Raw genomic sequence first — 27355 nt, 5'->3', positions numbered from 1 at the left:
TGTTCCCAACCTCTTCCGGATAGCTACCCAAAGAGGTTATGTCAGACCTGTATTGTACAGACCCTACAGGAGGAATCTTCGGGAAGAACTGAAGATATCCGTTTGATAATAAGGCAGGAACTACAGGCCTTAGGGGGCTCTGATAGTTTCGGAGGTCAATCCTCCAGCAGAGGGATCTCCGCACTGGGATCCAGGTCGCCTTCTGAGGCTGGGGAGCTCGATTCAGAGATTTCCCAGGAGTACTTATCCTCAGAAGAAGAGGAACAGTCTTGCTTCCCCACTGACAGTATTAATAATCTTGTGAAGTCAGTGCGTAATACAATGGGGCTACCAGACACTAAGGACCCCAAAACCCCTCAGGAAATAATGTTTGCTGGAATCTCCCAGGGGAAGGTTCAAGCTTTTCCAGTGATCCCAGCAATAAAGGAGCTGGTGAGAAAGGAGTGGGAAAAGCAGGGGCAAAAATGCTATCTCCTGTTAACTTCCAAGCGGAGATACCCGTTTGATGATGAGGAATTGGCCTCTTGGACAAAAGTCCCCAAGGTGGATGCGGCCGTAGCCTCCACTTCTCACCGATCTTCCTTGCCTGTGGAAGATTCGGGTATGCTGTCTGACCCCCTTGATCGTAAAGCAGATACCCTCCTCAAGAGGTCTTGGGTGGTGTGCACGGGGGCCTTCAAGCCGGCAATATCAGCAACATGTACGGGGAGATCCATGTTAATTTTGGTTAGACGAGTTGGAGGAGAAAATAAAAAACGGAACATCTAGCGATAAGCTTCGTTCCTCGATTCCGCTTATAAGAGGTGCAGCAGCCTTTTTATCAGACGCCTCAGCTGACTCCCTCCAACTAGCTGCCAAATCGGCAGGTTTGACCAACGCAGCCCAGCGGGCCCTGTGATTGAAAGGATGGAGAGGTGATACACAGACAAAAGCCAAGCTCTGTGCTATGCCCTGTCAGGGTAAATACCTGTTTGGTACGGTACTAGATGAGATCCTGACCAAAGTGGGAGAAAGGAAAAAGGGATTCCCTTCCACAGGAGGGCCTTCAGGAAGACCCCATTCGGCAAAAAAAAGGAGTACAGACCCCAATACCGCTGGGGCAACAAGGATCCCAAACAAAAGGGTAACCTATTTGGGAAACACCCCTTCAAATCATGGGACAAGTTCCGGTAACACCAATCCACCGGTAGGTGGCAGGTTACTATATTTTAGCCACCAATGGGAAGTAATAACGGCTATTCCCTGGGCTATTCCGTTACAGAGGGCCTTAGATTACAATTCGTCCGATACCCTCCGGACTCCTTCCTATTGACTTCTCCGAAATCCCCGGTTCAGCAGGAAGCATTGGAATAAGAAATTACAGGCCTCTTAGCCAAGCACGTTCTTGTGGACGTTCCGACAGATGGAAAGGATTCTACTCTCCCTTGTTCCTTGTCCCTAAGCCTGATGGATCATTTAGAACCATAATCAATTTGAAGAGGCTTAATACTTTTTTAAGGCAACGATCCTTTAAGATGGAATCTATACGATCTGCGATAAAACTCTTGTTTCCTAGGTGCTACATTGCAGTCTTGGACCTCAAAGATGCCTACTATCATCTTCCAATATTCAAGGGGCATCAAAGATTCCTCCGAGTGGCAGTCTTGCTAGAAGGCCGAATACGACATCTCCAGTTTACGGCAATGCCATTCGGGCTGTCCATGGCACCTCGCGTATTTACCAAGTTAATGTTGGAGGTGATGTCACATTTAAGATTAAAGGATACCCTATTAGTCCCGTACCTGGACGATCTACTAATAGTGGGGAATTCTAGTTCTCAATGCAGATGTAGATTAGCTGATATTATCTCATCCTTGCAGGCGCTTGGCTGGCTAGTCAACTGGGAAAAATCCAGGCTACAACTGGTCACCTGCCAGACGTTCCTGGGCCTTCATCTAGACTCAGTAAAAGGTACTGTCACACTTAGTGATGCACCAGCAATCCCTACCAGCGATATGACGCGGTCAGGATCGCTGGTGCATCGCTAAGTGGTCGCTAGTGAGCTGCCACACAGGCAGATCTCACCAGCGACATTGCAGGGGTCGGGGGTCGCTACTTACCTGTCACACTAGGCGATCCTGACGTCCTCCCGCCCGCCTCCACGCTCGTCGCACGTCTCTCCACAGGAAGCGCCGCAGGAAGTGGCCGACGAGAAACGGTCCTGGACGTTCTGTGAACAAAAATGGAGGGCACCACTGGAAAGAGGGGTTCACCAGAGACTAGTCAAAAATATGTGACAGAAAAAAGAACAAAGCGACCAGCCTATGAATAGGGAACACCACATGTATGAGTAAAAAATGTATGAAGTTTATTGAATACATCCAACACAGACATGGAATAACACAGACTCCATAAAAACATTTAAAAACATGTGGAAAAGTGGTAAGTCAAATCATGAAATAATGATATGATAAACCTCCCACATCAACAGACCCCACAGACAATGTATGAATGAGCACTATAAAGTGTCTAATGAGGAACAGTCTCTAAAACAAACAAATGAAAAAAGGCATTAAACATGAAAAATCAAAATGCCTGACTGGTTTGGAAAGAGAACTATTCACAGCACCATGAATATATTAAGCACATATGAAACCCCTGAACTGGCATCTATGTACTCACTGATGTAGTTAATGAGCACACACTCCTGTGGACTGCATATAACAAAAAAAAAAAAGTTGAGCAGATGGAAAAATATCAAAAGCCCATATGGGACAGCAGTACTAATGCCCTTGCACCTCTAATAAGGTCGTTGCAGACATACAGACCACAAATGGCAGAGACAATGAAGGCAGAAAAGGTCAAATAAACCAAAGCTCCATAATATGCCAGTGCATATGAAAAATAAAGTGCCTGGTGCTTCTGTGGGATGAGTGTGCGGGGGGAGCAAACCCCACGCGTATCGCCACCAGAAAGTGGCTTTCTCAAGGGAGAAATAAAGCGGTCCTGGACGTTCTCGCGCGATCAGCGATAACCAGCGGGGGCGGGTCGTAGGTAAGTATCAGACACAGCGATATCGCTAGCAATATCGCTATAACGTCACAAGTTATAGCGATATTGCTAGCGATATCGCTAAGTGTGACAGTACCTTAAGTCTAAAATGCCTCCTACCAGATACAAAGAAACGGGCCATAATTAATAAAGTACGAAAGGCAGTCAGTAGACCAACAATGTCCCTAAGGGAAGGCATGTCCTTGTTAGGATCCTTAACATCATTTATTCCAGCAGTTCAGTGGGCCCAATTCCATACTAGGAAGTTGCAGTGGGCCGTTTTGCAGGAGGTGGGTAGATTACAGGGGCAGTTGGAAGGCAAAATGTTCCTATCATCAGAGGTGACCAGCTCCCTCAGTTGGTGGCTAGACCCGATTAATCTCTCGGGAGGGGTTCCATGGCTGATTATTCCCTCATAGGTAGTCACTACGGATGCTAGTCCCTTGGGGTGGGGAGCCCACCTAGATAAAGATATAATTCAGGGACGGTGGTCCAAAGCCGAAGCAGAGGATTCATCCAATTTGAGGGAACTAAGGGCGATATATTATGCCATATCTGAATTTCTCCCACAGCTTCAAGGAACCCATGCAAGAATTCAATCAGACAACACCACCGCAGTGACTTATCTAAACCGGCAAGGAGGCACGCGATCAGGGCCGCTCATGTCTATTGCGGAGAAAACTTTAAATATGGCCGAAGTACACCTCCACTCCTTTTTGGCACTCCATATCAGAGAGTTGGACAATTCCAGAGCGGAGTTTCTCAGTCGCCACACCCTGCATCAGGGGGAATGGGTGCTCAGCCAGCGCATCTTCGAGATGATAGCGGCCAGGTGGGGCAGACCGGAAATAGACCTGTTCGCCACAAGAAGCCAACAGGTGAGTAGGAAAGTTCGCTTCGCTATACAGGGCAGACAACCCAGACTTGCTCGATGCCCTCCAAGCACCCTGGGAGTTCCATCAGGCCTACGCCTTCCCTCCAATGATACTACTGCCAACGGTCATCAGAAAATAAGGGAAGAAGGGGCAAGGGTCATCTTAATAGCCCCCTTCTGGCCCAAGAGGCCGTGGTTTTCATGGCTGAGAGCCATGTCAATCACAGACCCATGGATTCTCCCACTACATTGGGACCTCCTGTCACAAGGACCCTGTTACCACCCTCGGGTCAAGGGGCTGAGTCTCACGGCATGGAATTTGAAAGGGAGTTATTAAGGCTAAGAGGATTCTCGGAAGGTCTAATAGACACCCTCCTACAGAGTAGGAAGGAATCCACAACAAGGATCTATACTAGAGTATGGCAGAAATTCTTAGCCTTCCATTCAGCGAAGCGTTCTAGTGAAATGCCTATCTCGGCTATTTTAGAATTCCTACAAAAGGGACGGCAGTTGAATCTTTCAGTCAATACTCACTCTAAAGGTCCAAGTGTCGGCCCTGGGGGCCTTATATAACTTTGATGTGGCAGGTAACAGATGGGTGGCTAGATTTATTTCAGTTTGTCAGCGAACGAACCCAGTCCACATTCCCTGACTACCATCATGGGACCTTAGTCTAGTCTTGGATGCCTTCACACAGGCCCCTTTCGAGCCCATACACTCGGTATCAATAAAATACGTTACATTGAAAACTGCACTACTGGTAGCTCTAGTGTCAGCGAGAAGATTGAGTGATCTCCAAGCCCTGTCGGGAGATCCACCCTTCCTGTCAATAGGCCAGGAGAGGCTAGTATTAAAGACGGACCTGTCCATCTGCCTAAGAGAGCCACTAAATTCCACAGATCCCAAGAAATCTACCTGCCCTCCTTCTATGATAACCCCGTAACACCAGAGGAGAATAGATACCACACCTTAGACGTAAAGAGAGCAGTCCTAGCCTACTTAGAGAGGACCAGTCCCTGGAGGCAGAGCAGGGCTCTTTGTCTCCTTCCAGGGTAACAAGAAGGGGTGTGGAGTTACGAGAGGCACGCTGTCCCGGTGGATCAGGGATGCGATCTCGGTGGCATATTCAGCAAAAGGAGAAGACCCACCGCAGGGTATAAGGGCACATTCTACACGAGCCATGTCCTTCTCCTGGGCCGAAAGGGCGAATGTCCCGATTGAGCTAATATGTAAGGCCGCAACCTGGTCTTCTCCTTCTACCTTTTATAGTCACTATAGGCTAGATTTAGCCTCTTCTGAGGACTTAGCATTTGGTAGATCTGTCTTTGACACGGTGGGCCCTCCCAGGTGATTGTCTCTGGAAATCTCTCAGTGGGTGCTGTCGTGGCGAAGAGAAAAAAACGGATTACTTACCGGTAATACTCTTTTATAGAGCCACGACAGCACCCACTCACTTCCCTCCCGTAATATATAGTATTCACGAGGCTCTCTGGTGGTGGAGAATTTTTAATAGTATATAAGTATGTAAATAAATGTAGTAAGCATATAGTGACTATAGATTAGAATCGCTTACCAAGGAAAAATTGACTAAAACGTGTATGGCGGTTCCTCTTGTTCTCTGTAACCCAACTGCGGGAGCGAGGGGGACCACCGCCCCATTTCTCTCTCTGTAGGTTTCCTGTTCCTAGGGGCGGATCCCCTCTCTCAGTGGGTGCTGTCGTGGCTCTATAAAAGAGTATTACCGGTAAGTAATCCGTTTTTTTTCTCCTCCTTCGCCTCATTGGGGGACACAGGACTGTGGGTGTATGCTACTGCCGCCAGGAGGCTGACACTAAGTGAATGAAAAAAAGGTTAGCTCCTCCTCCGCAGTATACACCCTCGCCTCGATTGCAGGCGAAACCAGTTCATGCTTAATGTCCTAGGAGGCACACACGTCTGGTCTTTTTCCAGACTCTTTTTTTTTTTTTCTGTTTTTCCACGAAGATGAGACAGGAGCGACGGACCCTATTGAAAGGGTCCGATCTCCCCAAACCAATAACGGGCGAGCACGTGGAGTGTCACCTCCAAATATCCTGTCCCGCAACGTGGGAAATGATGCCGGACTCAGCCCTAACCACCCTAAGGTGTTGAAACCCTAGGCTGTAGAGAGGCACAGGTACAGTCCGTGCGGCCCCCACTGCACCACCAATGCAAAGACTGCGGTGGTGGAAGGAGGCGGACGGTCCCTCTCCTCGTCCCTTGGAGGGAGGAAGTAGTTAGGGTGCCTGCACCGTCCTTGATTTTTCAATGCAGCCCCCTTCCCCCCCAACCTGAGGATCAGCTGGAGCTTCCAGGGGTGAGGCGCGGAAGGAGGTGGGCTGGGAGGGCTCCTGTAGATCCCCAGGGTCGACATAGCTGGTGGCCCCATTTTTTCTTGCATCCCCGGGCTGCAGCATGAGTACGGGCGCCAACATGTGCCCCTACAGCTGTAGTGGTCGGCAGCGCCATTTCCTGCCCAGGCCCCTGCTTCTGGCGGTCCCGCCCCGTGTCCAGGCGGGCGCCGAAAATTTAGGCCCCGGCTTCTGCCGGCACAAGGCCGCGGGCGGAAGTCCCGCCCCCGCGATGCGTCTACTTCCGGCGGACCCGCCCCCGGAGCCTCGGGCGAACGCCGAAAATTTAGTCCCCGGGTTCAGCCGGCGCTAGGCCGTGGGCAGAAGCTCCGCCCACATGACGTCACCGGCGGCGCCTCTTCCGGCGGGCCCACCCACACGCTGAGGCGCACTTTGTGAAAAAGCGAGCAGCTGTTCGGCAGGCTCGACACCTAAGGGGATCCAGGACTGGGGACACAGGACTAGGGGTAAGTGCTACCCCCGAAGGAGGAAGGCCACCCTCTGTTTTTGCCAGAGGCTAAGCATTTTTGCAAACCCTGCAGACATATCACCTAGCCGGACCACCATGCTTAGAAAGGCTAAGACGCACACGTTTCTGTATACTGCGTGCACCTCCTGTCGGTCCGCCTTCCCACATGCACAAAGTAAGCAAATCTGTGAAACCTGCGATTCCGAACATGGAGCCCTCCCCTGCGACCGATCCCAGTGTACCTAGTCCCCCGGAATGGACTCTGTCTCTGTCGCAGTCCATGGCATCGCTTACGAGAGCAATCGAGTCCCTTTGAGCCCCAGATAGGGGCAGGGATAGTGGCTCACCTGTCTTAGTGGGTTCCTCCACCTCACAGGAGCCTCCGGCCTGCAGAGGCCCCTCTCACACTAGGCAAACGCAGGGGAAACGAACCCGCACAGCGTCTCCCGATCTGTCCGGTGCCTCAGCATCCGTGAGCTCTGCCTCGCTCGCCCCCGCCAGTAATCGATAACGAGCAAAGCTCAGATTATGACTCGGCCTAGCCCCTTGACTTAGTTACTCCGGGTTACCAGGAAACAGTGGACAGCCTCATCGAGGCCATCAACCAGACCCTGGGGATTGACAATGAATCCACCCTGGCCTCAGGGCACAAGGTTGCATTTAAGCGGGTCAAGCGGCCTCATAGATTATTTTCTACTCAACCAGAGTTTGACGACATAGTACAACGACACAGGGAATGGCCAGACAAGCGTTTTTCAGGCCAGAAAGTGCTCGAGGCAAGATACCTGTTTGCTCTTGATCTCCGTAAAAAGTGGGCAGAATCCCTGACTGTAGATCCACCCGTGTTGCGCTTGGCCTCTAAGACCCTGTTGTCCATACCTAATGGTTTCTCTATCAAGGATCCCACTGACCGTCTCATAGAGAGCCTGGCTCGCTCAGTATTTGAGGTGTCAGGTTCAGCACTCTCTCCCTTGTTCGCAGCAACTTGGGTAGCCAAGGCCATGGTTTTTTGGTCAGAATCATTAAACAGAGCCTTGCAGGGTATGGACCTGCCTGCGGAGGTAGCAGAGATTGCTAATCAGATTGGGTTGGCCGCAGACTATTTGATTAATGCATCTTTGGATGCGGCTAGCGGCGCAGCACTCTCTGCCGCATATGCAATTTCTATTAGGAGGGCTATGTGGTTGAGAACTTGGCGTGCAGATTCAACCTCCAAGAAGTCCTTAACTTCTTTACCTTATCAGAGTGGCCGCCTATTCGGTGAGAATTTGGACCAGCTTATCTCTGACTCCACAGGGGGCAAGAGCAGTTTTCTCCCTCAGCAAAGGGTTAAGCAGCCTTTTTGTCACCAGCTTCAGACACGGTTTCGGTCCTTTCGCAACTCCAGGTGGGCTGCAGTAACCAACCCTGCCGTTTCAGGTCGCCCCAACCAGGGCAGGGATCGTCAAGTCTCATATAGAGTCAACCCATTTGGGAGGATGCGATCCCAACAGCCCAGATCAAGGGGACCTAGGTCCCAAAGATCTTCAGCCAAATGACTCGAGGCAAGTTCTGGGCGACACCAGCAGAGTAGGCGGTCGCCTACTCTGGTTTCGCCATGCCTGGCTCTCCGTCGTGCATGACACATGGGTAAGGGAGCTGGTATCCTCGTGGTACAAGTTAGACTTTGTCAAGCACCCCCCAAGACGGTTTTTTTCTTTCTCATCCTCCCAAAATGGAAACCCGGGCACAGGCCTTGTTCAAGGCCATCAAATTGCTCCGGCAAAACGGTGTTGTCATCCGCGTACCGAAAAACGAAAGATTTCAGGGTTTCTATTCCAACCTGTTCACGGTCCCCAAAAAGGATGGGACTGTCAGACCTATTCTGGACCTAAAGCTTCTGAACAGATTTGTCAGGGTCAGACATTTCCGGATGGAGTCTCTCTGCTCGGTCAATACTGCCATAGGACAGGGAGAATATTTGGTCTCTATCGACATCCAAGACGCGTACCTGCACATCCCCATTTTCACTCCACATCCAAAATTTTTACGCTTCGCTATCAACGGCCTACACTTTCAGTCCACAGCCCTCCCCTTCGGGCTATATACCGCCCCCAGAGTGTTCACAAAGGTCATGGCTGTCGTCATGGCCATTCTGCACTCTCGGGGCATAGTTGTCTTGCCTTACTTAGACGACCTCTTGATCAAAGGCCCATCATATCGAGCATTCGAGGAGAGCGTCAACATCACGCTAGATACTCTTTTCCCGCTTAGGGTGATTGGTCAACCTGAAGAAACCATCCCTTGTTCCAGCTCAGAGGACTTCCTTACTAGGGATGATCTTCAACACCTTGAGGGTTGGTAATTCTCCCTCGGGACAAGGCCCTAGCTCTTCGGCAGGGAGTCCAGGTACTTTGCCATCCAGTCCCTCCTACCATTCGTTTTTGCAAGATGGTGGCAGCAATGGAAGCAATTCCATTTGCCCAACTCCATCTTCGCCCCCTGCAGCATGCCCTCTTGGCATCGTGGGACAAGAACCCATTTACACTCGACCACTGGTGCCGGTTGTCCGTGCAGGTCAGACAGGCACTTGGGTGGTGGACAGTCAGTTCCTCCCTTCTTCAGGTAAAACCTTTTCCCCGTGACCATTGGTTGGTGGTCACAACCGACACCAGTCTCCTTGGCTGGGGAGCGTTTTTTCGCCATCACACGACCCAGGGACGGTGGTCGCCGCAGGAGGCACGCCTCCCGATCAACTTGTTAGAGATACGAGCAATCTGGCTGGCTCTGCAACATTTTCATCATCTTCTAGCAAGCCGCCCCATCCGGATTCAATCAATTCAATCAATGCCACGGCCGTGGCTTACAGAAATCATCAGGGGGGCACCCGCAGCAGGGCAGCCATGCACGAGGTGGGGCACGTCCTTCAATGGGCCGAGAGGAACCACTAGGTGATATCGGCAGTCCACATCCCGGATGTAGAGAACTGGGCCGCAGACTTCCTCAGCCAGCAGGGTCTTGCGTCCGGGGAATGGTCACTACACCCTGAGGTCTTCCGGCAAATTTGCCAACTTTGGGGAATGCCAGATGTGGACCTGATGGCCTCCAGGGTGAACGCCAAGGTGCCCACATTTGTCGCTCAGTCCCGGGACCCGCAGGCAATCGCCGTGGATGCGTTGGTTCTGCCACGGAACCAGTTTCGCCTCCCATACCTATTTCCCCCGCTGCCACTACTTCCGAGGGTCATCAAGAAAATCAAGGCAGAAGGGGTTCCAGTGATTCTGCTGGCCCCAGATTGGCCTCGTCGGGCGTGATACGCAGACCTGGTGCAGCTACTCACCGACTTTTCCCTGGCAGCTGTCAGAGCGCCCAGACCTACTTTCCCAGGGCCCGATCTACCACCCGAACTCAGGGGCCCTGTGTTTGACGGCTTGGCCTTTGAGTCTTGGATTCTGACCCAGGCTGGGTTCGGACGCAAGGTGGTTGCTACAATGGTTAGCGCCCGGAAGCCCGCCTCAGCACGTATTTACCACCACACATGGAAGGTTTTCTTCACATGGTGTCGGGACCACGGTTGTTGTCCACTGAGATTCTCTATTTCCAACATCTTGGCTTTTCTCCAGTCTGGCTTAGACTCAGGTTTAGCTCCAAGTTCCCTCAGATATCCTTATCCATCCTGTTCCAGCGCAGGATTGCTACCAATCTGCAGGTGAAGACCTTCATCCAGAGGGTCTCACACTTGGTACTCCCCTATAGGACCCATCTGGACGCCTGAGACCTTAACCTGGTCCTAGGTGATCTCCAGAAAGCTCCATTTGAACCACTACAAGATGTCTCTTTGACATACCTTTCCTGGAAGGTGGTGTTCCTCGTGGCAATAACATCAATCAGGCGGGTCCGGGAGCTGGCAGCTCTATCTTGCCGAGCTCCATTCCTGATATTTCACAGGGATAAGGTGGTTCTCAGGCTGTCCCCTCCTTTTCTGCCAAAGGTTGTTTCCTCCTTTCACATTAATGAGGATATTGTCTTGCCCTCATTTTGCCCAGCACCGGTGCACCGTGTGGAAAGGGCTCTTCATACGTTGGATCTGGTGGGAGCTCACAGGAAGTACGTGTCATCCTTTCATCAGACAGACACACTGTTCGTGCTCCCCGAGGGTCGCAGGAAGGGACTTGCTGCCTCAGGATCGACCATAGCCAGGTGGATTCGGCTGACGATCCAGGAATCCTACCGCATCAGAGGCGCAGCTGTTCCAGCAGGGATCAGAGCGCGCTCAACTCGAGCAGTGGGCGCCTCTTGGGCTCTTCGGCACCAGGCATCGGCGAAACAGGTATGCAAGGCGGGCACCTGGGCCAGCCTGCACACATTTTCCAAACATTACAATGTCCATACTCAGACTTCAGCAGATGAAAGCCTGGGTAGAAGGATTCTCCAAGCAGCGGTGGCGCACCTTTAGACAGGAGGTGCGTGTAGCATGGACCGGTGAGTCGACTTCCCACCCAGAGACTGCTTTAGGACGTACCACAGTCCTGTTTCCCCCAATGAGGCGAAGCAGAAACATGGATTTTTGTGATACTCACCTTAAAATCCTTTTCTCCGAGACCCTCATTGGGGGACACAGCACCCACCCTGCTAGCCATTTGGCTCTTTTTGCTTATTAATATGTATTTGTGATACCAGGTGGGATTTCTAGACATGTTGTTACCTGCATTGAGGTTGATTTTATCTTTTTGTGATCTACTGCTTTTGCACCAAACTGGTTTTGCCTGCAATCGAGGTGAGGGTGTATACTGTGGAGGAGGAGCTAACCTTTTTTTTTTTTAAATTCACTAAGGCTAAGTTCACATGTAGCGGAACTCTCGCGGAAATTACCGCGAGAGTTCCGGAATTCCATTCCACGGGAAAATCGCATTTTAAATTCCCGCGATTTTCCCACGGAAAAACTAGCATTTTGCAAGCGTAATTAGCTTGCAAAAATGCTAGCGTTTTCCAAGCGATCTGTAGCATCGCTTGGAGAACTGATTGACAGGTTGGTCACACTCGTCAAACAGTCGCAAGACTTCGCAATCCCGTGAGAACGGACGCCATCGCGGGCATTTTCGCAAAGGATTACAGGGGACGAGAGAGTGGAGAGAGGCGGGAAGGCTGCGCGGGACGTCGGAAGGTAGGAATAACACCATTTTTTATTTTAAATTCCATTTTTTACAGGGATATGATACCCAAAGCCCGGAGGACAGTCTCCTCTCCTCCGGACCGTGGGTACCATCCGCAATTGTTCTGCTTACTTTTCGCATGGTGTGCACAGCCACATGCGGGAAGTAAGCGGAACAATGCATTCCTATGGGTGCGGGATCGCCGCGATTCCGCAAAATTTATGAGCATGCTGCGTTTTTTACCGCGAAGCGATTCCGCCGCGGTAAAACCGCAGCATTAGCATAGCATTGCGGAATCCCATAGGAATGCATGGGATGCTTATTTTTCGCATTTTCGCGGCAAAATCGCATGGTTAAAACCGGCGCGGAAACGCGAAAAAAACTCCACGTGTGAACTCAGCCTTAGTGTCAGCCTCCTGGTGGCAGTAGCATACACCCACAGTCCTGTGTCCCCCTATGGGCGTCTCGGAGAAAAGGATTTTACGGTGAGTATCACAAAAATCCATGTTTCCGATATGAGATGCGGCCATCGCCATCAGGGGCTTATCTACAGCATTCTGTAATGCTGTAGATAAGCCCCCGATGTAACCTGAAAGATAAGAAAAACGAGTTAGATTATACTCACCCAGGGGTCCGGTCCGATGGGTGTCACGGTCCGGTGCCTCCCATCTTCTATCAATGACATCCTCCTCCTTACTTCTGCCGCAGTTCTTGCGCAGGCGTACTATATCTGCCCTATTAAAGGCAGAGTAAAGTACTGCAGTGCGCAGGCGCCGGACCTCTCTGACCTTTCCCGGCACCTGCGCACTGCAGTACTCTGTTAAAATTTCCTAAAAAAAAAAAAAATTGTTTCCAAAATTGTTCTGATGTGAAGAAGACACGAAGGAAATGTTATTTATTTACTATTTTGTGTGACATCTCTCTCTGGTTTAAGGGCAAAATTTTTTCCAAAATTTTCATCAATTTTCCGATATTTTCACAAATAATCGTATCGAACAGATTTTACCATCATCATACAGTATGTCACTAGAAAACCGTCTCGAAATCGGTGGGATTTGTTGAAGCGTTCCAGAGTTATTACCTGATAAAGTGACAGTGGTCAGAATTGAAAATATTGGAAGGTGAAACCAGGCTACGGGTCCAGAGGTTAATATAGGCTACATTTTCAAACAATTAAAAAAATAAAAATAAAAAAATAAGCTAAAAACCTGATTTAAGCAATAGTGTCTGGAGGTGAGGCTGTACTGTCTTGCTTGTCTGGAGGTGAGACTGGACTGTCTTGCTTATAGCAATTCTGGAACTTTACAAAGACACAGATTACCAATGGAATATAAAAGAGTAGCGACAATGTAAAGAGTGTGCACCTTACCACTGAGGAAAAGCATCATTTTTTTAGAGTGTCTTTTGATTCACAATTATGCACCATTGATACTAAGGACTAGAGGTCACTTCACTGGTCTACTGTAGATGAAAAGCTCAGCATTTCTTGTCTGGCTGTAGCATCCTTCAGACTGCTGGTAAAGGGCATGGAAGGCTTTTTGTAATTTCAGGAAAACACAAGGAAGACAGTCATTATAAAATGGAAATATAATTTGACCAAGTTTAAATGCCAAAGTCTAGACACGTAATTTCTCAGACTGTTCTCTTGCGGAATCTCATGGATCAAAACCTTCTTGCACCTTGTTCTCCTGTGTTCTCGCTGTAATTCTAGAACCATGTGCAATTTACATGATTTTCCCCGAATTGGTAGGTTATTCCAGTAATTGCAACATCATATGTCTATTAGTGTCACCTATACTGTATAGGAGTAATTCTAAATAAGCTTGGCTTCTACCTGATGGATACAGAATCTTAACTTCATCTCTGACAAGATCTTCTGCTTTCAGACTCCACTTCCAAACCCAGAGCCTTACCCGACCCTACAATAGTAGTGTAAATACAGCTCAGTCCTTGGGTGTATGTGTATATATATATATATATATATATATATATATATATATATATATATATATATATAAAATTTGTACTCGCTTACTATTTTCTGTACATGACTAAACCAAACAATCTCCTGAGCATTTCTATTTTTGGTTGGTGAAGCTCTGGCCCCCTAAAAAGATGGGCTTAGTAATGTTTTGTCCTACTGGAGACAGGTCAGAGGAAGAGGCTCCTGCTGCAGTTACTTGTCTTACAGCCATACGCTGGGCATTGATGAAGAGCAAGGGTGACAAGATGAGCTTCAGAAGCAGACTGAAGATTGCAGTATAAACAAAAAAAAAAGGAGATTAAAAGAGGAATTACTAAAAGTGGCAGAATAACTTTGCCTAGTGCTGCTCACCCTGGAGATGTAAGATGGACTATTGAGACTTTCCATTGACCTTGTCATTAGTCTCGGAGGAGAGCAGCGCTTAGCTGAACGCCTCTACATTTTAACCATCACTTTGGGTTTTGGCAACCAGACTCCCTAATGAAAACTTCAGATGTGTCTGAAGTTTTCTGAGTGCAGTGACCAACAGATATGCAGAATATTTTGGAGGAATATATATAAGGCTGCGACACCCTTGCCCCAATAGATTACATTTTCCTATCCAGTTCCATTTCTTTCATCAGAGTGTTATGTGAATATTAGTGGAGGAATCTTTTCATTTGAATATGGTGAGATATATATAGTATTGAATGTGTATAGTATTGAATCCTTGTATGATTTATGGCTGTTTTTTCCACTTTTCCTTGTGATTTCTTGATTAGATAGCTAAAATGCTTCTATCTCATTTACTGTTGTCAGACATGCCACCTACTCTATGGGATCTAGAGCTGGCGAAGGAGATTGCGTACATCTTTGAGCATCCTCCGAGGAATGGATTTGAAGAGATGATACAATGGACAAAAGAAGGAAAACTCTGGAGTTTTCCCATTGACAATGAAGCCGGTAAGCTAACATCAGTGCATGATTATAATTGCTGTCAGCATTACCATATCAGCTGTCTACAGGTCAATAAAAAAGGCCCCCGGCTGCTGAATCCGGTGCCCCTGCTCCGATGTTTCCAGCTATGATGTCACATTGACACGCAAGACTTTTGCCCCAAGTACTTACCTAGGTGATTCTCTACAGCAATCGTGCGTGACGATGTGATGGGGTGTATTGTAAGGGTTCCAATGGATTGTAATGAATAAGAAAATGCTCGCACAAGAATTGAATTTACTAAATTGATTTACTTAATAAATGATAAGATCAAATAATAAACAGTATAAAACTATATATACATATGCATTAATCAGAAACAAGCATTATTCATACGTTACATTATTCAGATAGACGTCGACCACTCATCCTCCAGGAGACAAGAGAGCGAGCACATGTGTCCTATTTCTTTTAAATGTTCAGCTAAAAGGTGTGTCCAGCCCCACCATATGGGGAATGATGTCACAAGTCTATTGTCCATTGGCTATAAACACATCCCCTCAATACCTGTTTTAACCAGTATATAATACAGGAAGCTAGAGGAGGGGGCCTCATGTGTGCCACATGGCATAAATACAGCAAGCTGGAGGAGGGGCTTCAGAGCACAAGATAACATCCCTGGGAACGTTTACACACCCAATCTAATTAGGGTAGTTGCCTTGAAATATCAATGGTCCTTTGTTGATGGATAAATAAATGACCAGTAATTTACATTCCTTTATCTTAAGTAAGTTTCAGTGACCTTTTGCTTACCTCATCTCAGTGTATATTATATTAAACTGATTGAAACCATATAAAAATAACTCATAGTATACATTCCACCCCTTGGTTTCAATCACTTTAATTAACCTGCCACTAAACTATACCATTTATCATTATTTGCATTGCTTCTATATATATTTATTTATTTGCTACCAATAGAAAACCGTTTTGGTAAAAAACAACATCCTGGGCTTAAAACGGAAAAAATCAAAACAAAAACACCATTGGACCAGCAGGTGCTAAAATATCAAATGTCTGTAGAAATCTTCTTTCTTTGGATTTTCTTGACCGCAATTTTTAAATGGGTCTCTGTTGCAGGGAAGCACGAGGAGTATTATGCCCTCATCACTTGGCCTAAGTGACTTCACTACATTCCCTGGTTAGCAAAAAAACAGACTCTAAAGAGCAATCTGTCTCTGCCCTTCATGACATTAACCCCTCAGTGCAGGTGTCCAATGACTGAGCATAAGAGTCCTTTCATCTTCTATTGCTGCAGCTGTTCATGGCCTCACTTTATATGCCCTTTGGTTTCCGGCAGAAGCTTCTAGGGTTAGATGTCCCCTCCTTGTCATCAGCTGACAGTCATGAGGATTCGCCCTGGTGACGGTTCAGCATCATCTGGGCTCAGTCTCAGCGCTCAATTGGACATCTTCAGTCTACACACAAGACACAGCCTGCACTGAGGGAAAGTGAAATTCACAATCATACTTGAAAGTTCCAAAGTCTTTTCAGAGCTAACTCAGTCCAAAGCAACAGTCCAAAATAACTCAGTCCATGATATATTCACAGTCCAAGATAGAATAACTTGTTCAATATAACTCAGTCCTGGTGGCTTGTTTTCCACCCCTTGATCAAATGAATCAAACAAAATTACCGTAGGTTTGTTGGTCCAAATTAATTGTGCCCAGAATGACCTTTGAAATTTTCTACTGTAGCAAATATTTCTACTCTAGATAATAACTACTACATAAAATATATAATATGTGTATGGACTTATACACTGAAATAAATCATAATATCAAAATATCAGATACCAGTTATCAAACACATCAAATTCATGTCAATCACATTTGCATAATAACAATGATCATAATTACCAGTACAATCATGTTCATGGAGATCACAAAATAATGTTACTACTAGTCAGAATCAGTACAATTACATGTTAAGGAAAACAGAACCCAAACCAATTTGCTATTAACCCAATTCTAGCAAATTATTATTTTTACATCATAATATACACATTACATCAACACACACTCTGGATTCACCTAATGCATTCATTCAGTAAGCAGGAGAGATTCTCATTTACATATAGACAAGCACACACTTTGGGTACCCACACATTTGCATTGCATGACTCAGGTGTAGGTGAACAAAACTATATCGAGAACAAAAGACTGACATTAACAAACTAGCATTCATTGAAATCATTTAACATATATGTTCTTCAAAACCCAATTTGCACTGGAGCTCCCAAAAAATAAAAAATGTTAAAACTCAAAAATAAGTCATAAAATATTAGGCAGATGGACTCCTTTTTCCCTACTGCAGGAATGAACTATTTACTGTGCACTGTATTTACATTTTAATTATATGGCCAAGGTTTCTTCTTTTACTCCTGCAAACAAAAGGTTAATTACACACCCCACCCTCCAATCCAACATGTAGTGGACTGAAAAGAGAAAAAAAACAATTCCTTTAAAAACCAAGAACGCTAAACACAGTACAATTAAAATTCAGAAAATGAGCTCATAAAAAATAAAAATATACCAAATAAAAAGGAAAAATAAAAATACCATGTGGACAAATACACAAAGCACATACAGTGACAAAGACAACACTTAGTACAAATAAGACATCTATTATCTTGTCAACCCCCCAGTATATTATCAGTCATCTAACTTTAGGTCAGTCTTAAATTCATTGTCTGTAATGTCACTCCCTCTTTGCCTTGTATGTTTCTCTCACATGGCTCCCACCTACAGAATCATCTTATATCTGTTGTGGTCTTTTGTCTCTTAAAACATCAAGGTGTATTACAAACCCTCAGGTGAGGAATGCACATTTATGCATCACCAAGACCAAACCCAATTCATCATATATCAGCCAGCGCATACGTCACAGTATGCTCACAGGAGTATTTCTCTTCATATATCAGCCAGCACATACATCACAGTATGCTCACAGGAGTATTTCTCTTCATATATCAGCCAGCACATACGTCACAGTATGCTCACAGGAGTATTTCTCTAAGAAACTCTAGAGCAAAAACAAACATCATTAGACATCAAAAATGGCAAAACTGTACAGACAACAATTTTCAGGGATATTCCACAACTTTTATCTAAAATCTGAATTTAAAATTAGTCCATGAGGGAATCCTGGCAGGGGGTGTAGTATGCCATGGTATTGGAAGAGTGCAAGGGGTGGTTACAGTGGGGGCTTTGCATGCCTCCATCAGGTGTCCCACCTCTATCTTTCCAACCCCCTATCTCATTTGTCGCCACCCTCTTGGGTCTGGCGAGTTGCAATTTACCTTTTCTCCTCAGATCTTGCCATCTTCTCAACAGGTCACTTGTAGAGATCCCAACTATCTCCTGGAATGGAACCCCACTAGCTATCAGGTCACAAAACAACTCCTTCCTGCTCTTTCTAATTTGGGTATCATCCTCTTTTCTCCTTTCTTGATCTACTCTCTCTACTGTACTATTTTTTGACACTTTTGCTCTTTCTAGAGCAGATAGCTGGGAGATTAAATTGCATGCTGTGTAGACAGTAGTGGAACTTCCCATAAGTGCAATGAACATAGTGAACAATGGGGCTTTGTATGACGCTGGGGCACCTTCTATGATACTTATTCTTCATCAATACTGTCAATATTGCAGCATCTGGTCCCTTCCAATCCTCAACAACAGCAAAATGATCATTCAGATCTGGCAAAGGATTGCGAGTTATGCCACCTATACCTGCGATTTCTCTCAATCTCTGAACTCCATCTACAAGAGTCTCCCATCGTGTCTGTGGTATTAATTCCATGGGACAGTCATACACTTGTGCCACAGAATCCCTCACCAAATGCAGCAAAGAGAAAGTCTCTGCAGTGTCCCTTGCACGTCTCATTTTTAGACGCACCATAGGATCAATACAAATACTACAAAGTCCTACTGCCTCAAGACGGTTCAAGATTATAGTATCGGCTCCCTGATCCCATAATCTGAGAATCCATGCTAACAAAGGTTCTCCTGCTTGCTGCCTGTACCTGGTAGCTAATTCTGTTAATTCTCCTGCTGTATAATTCCTAGTTTCCTCTGTAATTGAAGCTTCTGCTCCTGTAGCTGCGTTTCCTGCATCCATCCTATCTCCACTACGCTGTGTGACTTCTCTCCTAGTTTTAGTAGTCACAATCGGTCTGGCTTGCTTTTCTTCCTCATCTGTCTCACTGTCACAGCCATCCCATTCTAGCAAATCTGACCATTTCTCACGTGCAATCATGGTGCTAATCTATGCAGTATGACTATCTGACACTGGCTGCTGTCTCCTCCTGCGCCTATTCTTATTCACATTTTTCATTACATAAGCTTCAAAATTCCTTTGCATATTGCTGTTTCATTTGGTCTCTCAAGGCTGATTGCAAGCTAATCCTTTGCTCATTAGCTGTATGCAGCTCTAAACGCTAGTTATCTATCTCCTCCTGTAAGTTTTGAGACGCTTGCACACAAATCCATCCAACGGCTGCTGCAGCTTTCTGCTCTTTTGCATCATACCTTGAGAGATCAAATTTGGGAGCCAAATCCTGGGGATTTGATAACCGCTGTCCCTCCATATATTTGTTACATTCCTGTGCCATTGGGGTCCACTTTCCTGGTAACACCCATTCTGGCAAAGATATGACACTACTCTCAACTGCTTTCCTACTCTTAACAAACTTATTCAATTTTGCAAACATTTTTATTCAAAACAATCCCACTTCTGACACCAATTTGTATTGTAAGGGATTGTAATGAAAAAGAAAATGCTCACACAAGAATTGAATTTACTAAATTGATTTACTTAATAAGTGATAAGATCAAATAATAAACAGTATAAAACTATAAGTACATATGCATTAATCAGAAACGAGCATTATTCATACGTTAGATTATTCAGATAGACGTCGACCACTCATCCTCCAGGAGACCAGAGAGTGAGCACATGTGTCCTAGTTCTTTTAAATGTTCAGCTAAAAGGTGTGTCCAGCCCCACCATATGGGGAATGATGTCACAAGTCTATTGTCCATTGGCTATAAACACATCCCCTCAATACCTGTTTTAACCAGTATATAATACAGGAAGCTAGAGGAGGGGGCCTCATGTGTGCCACATGGCAGAAATACAGCAAGCTGGAGGAGGGGCTTCGGAGCACAAGATAACATCCCTGGGAATGTTTACACCCAATCTAATTAGGGTAGTTGCCTTGAATATCAATGGTCTTTTGTTGATGGATAAATAAATGACCAGTAATTTACATTCCTTTATCTTAAGTAAAGGCCCCGCCTCACTAAGCGATCTCGGTAGCGAGATCGCTGCTGAGTCACAACTTTTGTCACGTAACAGCGATCTCACCAGCGAGATCGCTGTGTGTGACAGCGATCAGCGAGCGGCCCCCCTGCCGGTATCACTGATCGCTGGAAGAAACCTCTGGACATTTTTTTGGTCGCTGGTCTCCCGCTGGTCAGCACGCATCGCTGTGTGTGACAGCGGGAGACCAGCGATCAGCTGTAAAAAATAATAAAAAAAATAAAAAATATAGTTATTCTCACCTTCCGATGTCCCGCGCAGTCTTCCGGCCTCTCTCCACGCTCCGGTCTCAGTGATCCTTTGCACGAATGACCGCGAGACTTTGTTATCCCTCGAGACCGTGACATCTCGCGGTCATTCGTGCAAAGGATCACTGGGACCGGAGCGTGGAGAGAGGCAGGATGGCTGAACGGGACGTCGGAAGGTGAGAATAACTATGTTTTTTATTTTGATTCTATTTTTTACAGCGATGGCAAGCGATACCGGGCGCTCGGCATCGCTGTGCTGATCGCTGGTGAAGCTGTCTGTGTGACAGCTCACCAGCGATCACATAGCGACTTACTAGCGATCCTGACACCTTGATATTGGTGTCGGGATCGCTGGTAAGTCGCTTAGTGTGACGGGGCCTTAAGTTTCAGTGACCTTTTGCATACCTCATCTCAGTGTATATTATATTAAACTGATTGAAACCATATAAAAATAACTCATAGTATACATCGGGATGTAACCCCTTCATGACAGTCACTGTATATGTATGCCGGATGTCAAGCATGTCTGGAGCTTCAACTTAACACTGCCGGCACCTCCTCCAGCATTTAAACAGCATTTAAATGTTGTGATCTGGCGTCCATTCTATTGTTCATGACTCCCTCATCTGATGCTATGTGATCGTGAGCTGCCCATAGATTGCAGTGGAAGCCGGGGTCACCGCTGTAGGCAACCATTGGCGCAATCTTTGTACTCTTAATTTCACCATTTACTGCAGTACTGACATTTTGTAACACATAATACTAAAAAGATAAACGAATAGGAAAAATTTTTAAAGGTATTCAAAAATCAGACAAGAAAACTCTAAAAGGAACCTGTCATGTACCAAAGTGCTATTAACCTGCTTATATGGGGTTCATTTGCAGGTTAATAGCATTCTAAAGCCATGCAGCCGCCACGCTAAAAGCTCAACTTCTGGGAGGTAATCAACTTTATTCCTCCCGGCCGTCTCGGCTTTTGGTCATAGAGGAGCGGCCGTCGCAGCATTAGTCACCGATCAGTACATAGTGAGTGGCGGCTGTAACCGCGCCCCAGCACTGACTGTCGGCTCAGCATTGATGCTTTATTCACTCTCCCCTGGGCCCATTGCTGTATGAGTCTCGGCCGCTGCTCCCGGTGGCTGGTATCTGGAGTTCTGATGGCACGTCAACATAATGCAGCCAATCGGTGAGCTAGGAGTCTCGTGTCATCAACTTGGACAGAACTGCTGAGCTCAGTGATTGGCTGCCGCGATGGCGACATGACTTCAGCGCTGCAGACAATAACTGACATCGGGAACAGCGTGTGAGACTCAGCGACGGACCGGTGTAGGGTGAGTAAGAGGCAATTTATTTACAAACTAGAAAAAATGTTACTGGGAAACAGGGTTTTTTCCAAAACCAGAAAAGCCCTTTAAGGGGTTAAACAAAGGTGAAACCACAGATTCGATCTATGAAATCTGATCTGCGCAAATAATCGATTCATGCAACATCAGTAAATAGCATTGACCCAAGCTCACGTGTAAAAGTGTAAGTATTTATTAATGCAGCGGCCTCGGTGATTAAGCTCGGCCTTGAGATAGTAGAAATTGGCTTTCTCGCTTGTTGCAACTGATGGAGTGAGTCATAATGTGCGAGGCTGGCTGTCCGCGCATTCCCAGGCTGCTACCATACACCATTGCCCTGCACCCCATTACGCTGCTGTGCAGACGGTCAGTGAAGAAAAGATCTGTACGGCTACAAATTATAAAGGAGCCAACAATCATCAGGAATGTGTGTGGCTGTTTATTACATCCATTCTCTTGGAGCAGCAGGGATCGTTCGGGGTATAAAGCTGGTTCTAGGTCAGTGGTCCACATCCAATTACCAACATGTCAGAAGGCTCATTTGCAGGCTGTACCAATTGGTTCTCGAGGGCTCGGAGAAAGGCAGAGCCTGGGGAGCCTCTTAGCAGGAGACAGCGTGGCAAACAAGAGAGGATAATATGACGTGAAAGTTCCCGGCAAGTGACAACAATGCGATAAATTACAGTAACAAGAATTATTTGTGGAAGGAAAAGCTTTGAAAGCCAATGAATGCTCTCTTACCTTCTATGGGAAAGGAAAATCTGTCCACTACCGGAGCCGTCGTCTATCCCTGTCTGACTGCGAATTTACCACCGTACCAGCCGTGTACACAGAAGTGTTGGGAAAGCCACTACAACTTACTGCCTGACCAAACCCATTACCCTTCTGTCATTACATTACTGTAATCCTGGTATGGGGTTACTATTTATTGTACATATAAACCAACATTTTTTTCATGGTGGGTGATAAATGTGGTCCTAGATTCTTTGTGCCGTTTTAATCCCTTTATTTACCTTTTTTTTTTTTTGCCCGTTTGCTTTTTCCTTTCTTTTTTCCAAGTGCCATAACCTTTTTTTTCTTCCATTGACATAACCGTATGAGATCTTGTTTTTTTGCAGGAGAATCCGTAGTTTTGAGTGATGCTATTAATTTTTACCATATAATGTACTGGAAAAAAAAATAAAACAGGAGCGTTATGGGGGGTAAAAAAGCAATTCTGCCATTGCTTTTAGGGTATTGTCTTTACGGCTCGCATTTTGCAGTAAAAATGAAATGGCGACATGATTCAGGTCCGTAGTGTTACAGCTACATTCGTAGGATCCTTTTATATGTTTTAGTAGTTAAAATATTCATAGTTACATAGGTTGAAAAAAGACCTAGGTAGGTCAAGTTCAACCTTTCTCCACCAATTGTGCATTTTTTTTTCCACTAAATTAACTATAACACTCAATGTTATGTGTATTGAAACCCTTTTTAACCCCTTCCCAACACGCGCCTTATATATACTGCTTTGCGTGAGCTGCGTTATAGCAAAGCGAAGTGTATATACAGCGCCGCTGTTTCCCGTTACCACATTGCATCGTGCAGTGACTGAGTTAAGATGGCAGCTATCTCTGACAGCAGGCACATCGCCCCGGGGGGATGTGTCCCTCCCTCCCGCATCGGTGATCGGCCGATCAGTTCTGACAAGCCAATCACAGCAATTTCACAATGAAGTTAAAAAAAAAAAAATAAATAAATCATGTGACATGCTGTGATTGGTGCCGTCTCAGACAGCACCAATCACAGCAGTCAGAATGGATAGTGATAGCCACGTCACCTCTCCTAATTAACTATTTTGGCGCTGGTTGACTGAACAAGTTACTGACCAATGAGCGCCAAAGAAGTTAATCTAAAACAGCGATCACCACTCTGCACAGCATTTTTACCCTCCGAGTTGGCATGCAAAGTAGGGAGGTAGCATTTTTCATTTGCAAAAAAAAAAAAAAAAGAATTGTTCTCGTCGGCTAACTTCTTAGCTAGTGCATTAGGGGCGCTTACGTCACAATATTAGTGGCAGCTGTTTCTCTTTTGCAAAAAAATAAAAAGACTCATTTCCGGGTAATTTCTTTTCTAGTGCACTGAGTGAGCGTAAGTCACACTGTTAGTGACATCCATTTTTCTTTTGCAAGAAAAAAAGAATTGTTAGCACCAAGTAACTTTATAGGTAGGGCTTTAGTTTTTATTATTCAACTTTTTTTTATTTTTTATTTTATATCTACTGATTTGTCTTTTCATTTTCTTTCTTCTAAGTGTTTCTGCAAAATGTTTCCTTTTTAATTTTTTCCTCTACTTTTTATAATAATTAGTACCCTTTACACAAGCCCCACACAATATACAATTAAATGCACCACTTAGGGCTCATTCTCACTTGTGATGAAATCTGACGTTTTCAATCCGGCTGTTAAGTGGTACATTATCAATGCCTTTGCAAAGTCCAGATAAATAACATCTGCTGCATTATCTACATCTAGATTTCCACTAACCTCCTCATAGAAACCCCACATTTTAGTTAGACAAGACTTATATTGCAGAGACTAATATAATAACTGACAACCAGCACGGATTCATGAACGATATCTCTGCAGGTCATCTCTAATAATTCCTTCAATACTTTGCACACTACTAAAGTCAGGCTTCCCGGACGGTAGTTGCCTGGTGAACGTGGATGAAATGTGCCTTTTTTAATAGCTCAGCCTTTTTGTCCTCTATAATTATGTTATCGTCTCTTAAAGTGAACGTGTCACCAGGTTTGACCGATATGAGATGCAACCACCATCTTTCAGGGCTGATGTACAACATTCTATAATGCATATATCTGACCCCAGCCCAACCTGGTCCATGGGGAGTCGCTCTTCTTGGTCTGACGCCTTCCTTCTTTTTGCGATGCCGTCACCCTTCTTGTTTCGTCTGGATGACGCTTCCCTACATCATCCACACAGTCTCCCCGACGTCTCGCTCCTGCGCAGGCGTACTTCTCTGCCCTGTTCAGGGCAGAGCAAAGTACTGCAATGAGCAGGTTCAGGGCAGAGCAAAGTACTGCAATGAGCAGGCGCCGGGAAAGGTCAAAGAGCCCTGGCACCTGGCCACTGCAGGACTTTATTCTGCCCTAGTCAGAGGTATGTGCTCCCCCTTATCCTGGCATATGCTCCCCCCATACTGGTATATGTCCCTACAACCTGGTAGATGCTCCATCATCCTGCCTGCGCTGCTGTTGTTCAATACATAGGGAAAAAAAATAAACCCTTCTACTCGCCTTTTCCCCGCTTCACTGCAGTGTGTCGTCATATTCTGAAGTCATCAGTTGGCGGCTTCAGCGTCCAAGCGACAGGGTTGCATGATGTCGTGGCCATGCGCCCAGTCACGCGCATGCCAATGGTGTCCGCAGTACAGCGACATTTTATTGATGTTTGGTTTTTTTGTCTTTAAAAAAGGACTTCAAATTTTTTTTTAGCTGTGAATGGTCTTATCCTTAATGTTGTTCTGTTTCATAACAAGAGATGTAAAAAAGGCACCATGGCCGACGTCACTACTTTGTTTCAGGATTTTCTTTAAAAGATGGCTTTTCTGAATGTTCCAGTAATCCCCTTAGTCTTGGCAAGTGATCCATCAGAGCAAATCAGGGGAGCAGAAGTGTTTGTTGTACTGACCCGAAGTGACCCAAAATCGCTTTTACTTTTGACTTTGGGTGGAGTTACCTATTAATTCCTCTAACAATATTGTGAATTGTTTGGTGGAAGTACAGAAGAGAATAAAGGTGCTATTGAGGATGCAGCAGATCTCATGCTGCTTGTGAGAAGCAGGTGATCCTCCTCCTTCATGTAAAGGCCCTCAAGGCACAACTCATGATTGGGATTCTGTAAAAGCGGAATGAGAAACCTTATTACTTGTGAATATAGAAGCCTCAATAGATGCTAAACAGCTTGGTTATAACTTAGAAATGTTGTTTCTTCTCAGTCAGGATCATTACTCATTTGTGCTTTATTATATATAGATATATATATGCACGTATATGTTTTATAAGCACAAATGAGCTGGAAAATCTTGTATTTTACAGCAGGTCCTTGTTTGATGTGCAGATTTGTTGTCACAGTTCTCCAGCTATTTATTGGTTGTGTATTTTGCTTTCTTGCCTTAAAAATGTAGCAATAAGCATCATATCGCTTTACTGTTCTTGAAATGTAATTTTTAGACACTCACGGTGATATAATTTATCTGGCAGGTCTTGACGAGGAGCAGAAGGTAGAGTTCCACGAGCACATATTCCTTGAAAAGTATTTGGAAGACTTCCCAAAGCATGGTCCAATCAGACATTTTATGGAGCTGGTAATTTGTGGCCTTTCCAAAAATCCGTACCTTACTGTCCAACAGAAGAAAGATCACATAGACTGGTTTCATGATTACTTTCATAAAAAAGAGGATCTTCTCAGAGAATGTGACGTTTACATCAACTGAAGTGGTGGCGCAGTTCCTGCTCTCCGATAGCAGTCCTTTTTTTTTCACTCCTAGTTCTGCAGAACTGTATATACTTGTGCCCCAAGAAAATTTCCATCTCCAGCTAAATGGCAAATGAAAAACATTGCTTGTTTCATTAATAAAATATATGCTAGAATTTGTTTGTATGTGTATCTTCAGAATAGAGTATTTCCACGCTTTCCAGGTTAGTTGGATGTCATACTGTTCTACAAGGTGAATACTACATACGTGGTTCAAGCTTGTTATAGAGCAACCTTATTTTGTTTCAATGCAGCTTATTGTTCCTTTGATCAGCTTACACTGTGCACACAAGTCACCATGAACTGGAGAGAAACTCTGCTTATAAAGCTTACAATCTATAAGGAATCTAAGAGATTGGGAATTGAGTAAAGCCCCCGTTACACACTGCGATATCGCTAGCAATATCGCTGTAAAGTCACCGATTCTGTGACGTTGCAGTGATATTGTTAGCGATATCGCTGTGTCTGATACTTACCTCCGACCGGCCCCCCCGCTGCTCATGGCTGGTCGCGCGAGAAGCTGCTGGATCATTTCTCGTCGGTCACTTCCTGCTGGGCTTCCTGTGGCGCCGACGAGCGACGAGTGGACGCGGGCGGGAGGACGCAGGATCGCCGCGTCTGACAGGTAAGTAGCGATCCCCGTCCCCAGCGATGTCGCTAGTGAGATCTGCCTGTGTGGCAGCTCACTAGCGACCACCTAGTGATGCACCAGCGATCCTGACCGCGTCATATCGCTGGTCGGGATCGCTGGTGCATCGCTAGGTGTAACGGTACCCTAAATCAATCGGTGCGTGCTGTTGGAAAAGCTGTTTAGGTAGATGAAGGCCAGGCGTGTTGCAAATAGCAAAATAGGCAATACACATTAAGTAGGATATTAGTTGAACTTGTGTTCAGTTGCTCCCATGATGCCCCAACATACATGGACACTTGGTCGAGCATTCATGTGTTCTTAACATGAAGAGAGGAGCAAATATTTGCCAGTCACTTACAGTTGTGGCCAAAAGTATTGACACCCCTGCAATTCTGTCAGATAATGCTCAGATTCTTCCTGAAAATGATTGCAAACACAAATTC

The 27355-nt window shown here is 45.7% G+C and overlaps 1 protein-coding gene across 2 annotated transcripts in view; it reads left to right on the top strand.

Annotated features, from left to right (window-relative positions):
- Positions 1-26397, top strand: part of MRPS31 (mitochondrial ribosomal protein S31) — an 84136-nt gene extending 57739 nt beyond the window's left edge. The window contains exons 6-8 of one of the 2 annotated variants that reach the window (XM_073583275.1): positions 14657-14800; positions 15184-15263; positions 26008-26129. In XM_073583275.1, coding sequence (XP_073439376.1) covers positions 14657-14800; positions 15184-15248 — 209 coding nt within the window. In that variant the 3' untranslated portion in view covers positions 15249-15263; positions 26008-26129. Of the gene's footprint in view, positions 1-14656; positions 14801-15183; positions 15264-26007 lie in introns of both variants that reach the window. The other variant, XM_073583274.1, reaches the window with a different exon arrangement.
- Positions 26398-27355: the final 958 nt, after the last annotated feature.

This window comes from Dendrobates tinctorius, unplaced genomic scaffold (assembly GCF_039654945.1).
Source record: "Dendrobates tinctorius isolate UK_male_01 unplaced genomic scaffold, ASM3965494v1 ptg000075l, whole genome shotgun sequence".
Classification (NCBI taxonomy): Eukaryota; Metazoa; Chordata; class Amphibia; order Anura; family Dendrobatidae; genus Dendrobates; species Dendrobates tinctorius.
Note: the sequence above shows the minus strand (reverse complement) of the source record. Positions and strands in the feature narration are given on the sequence as shown.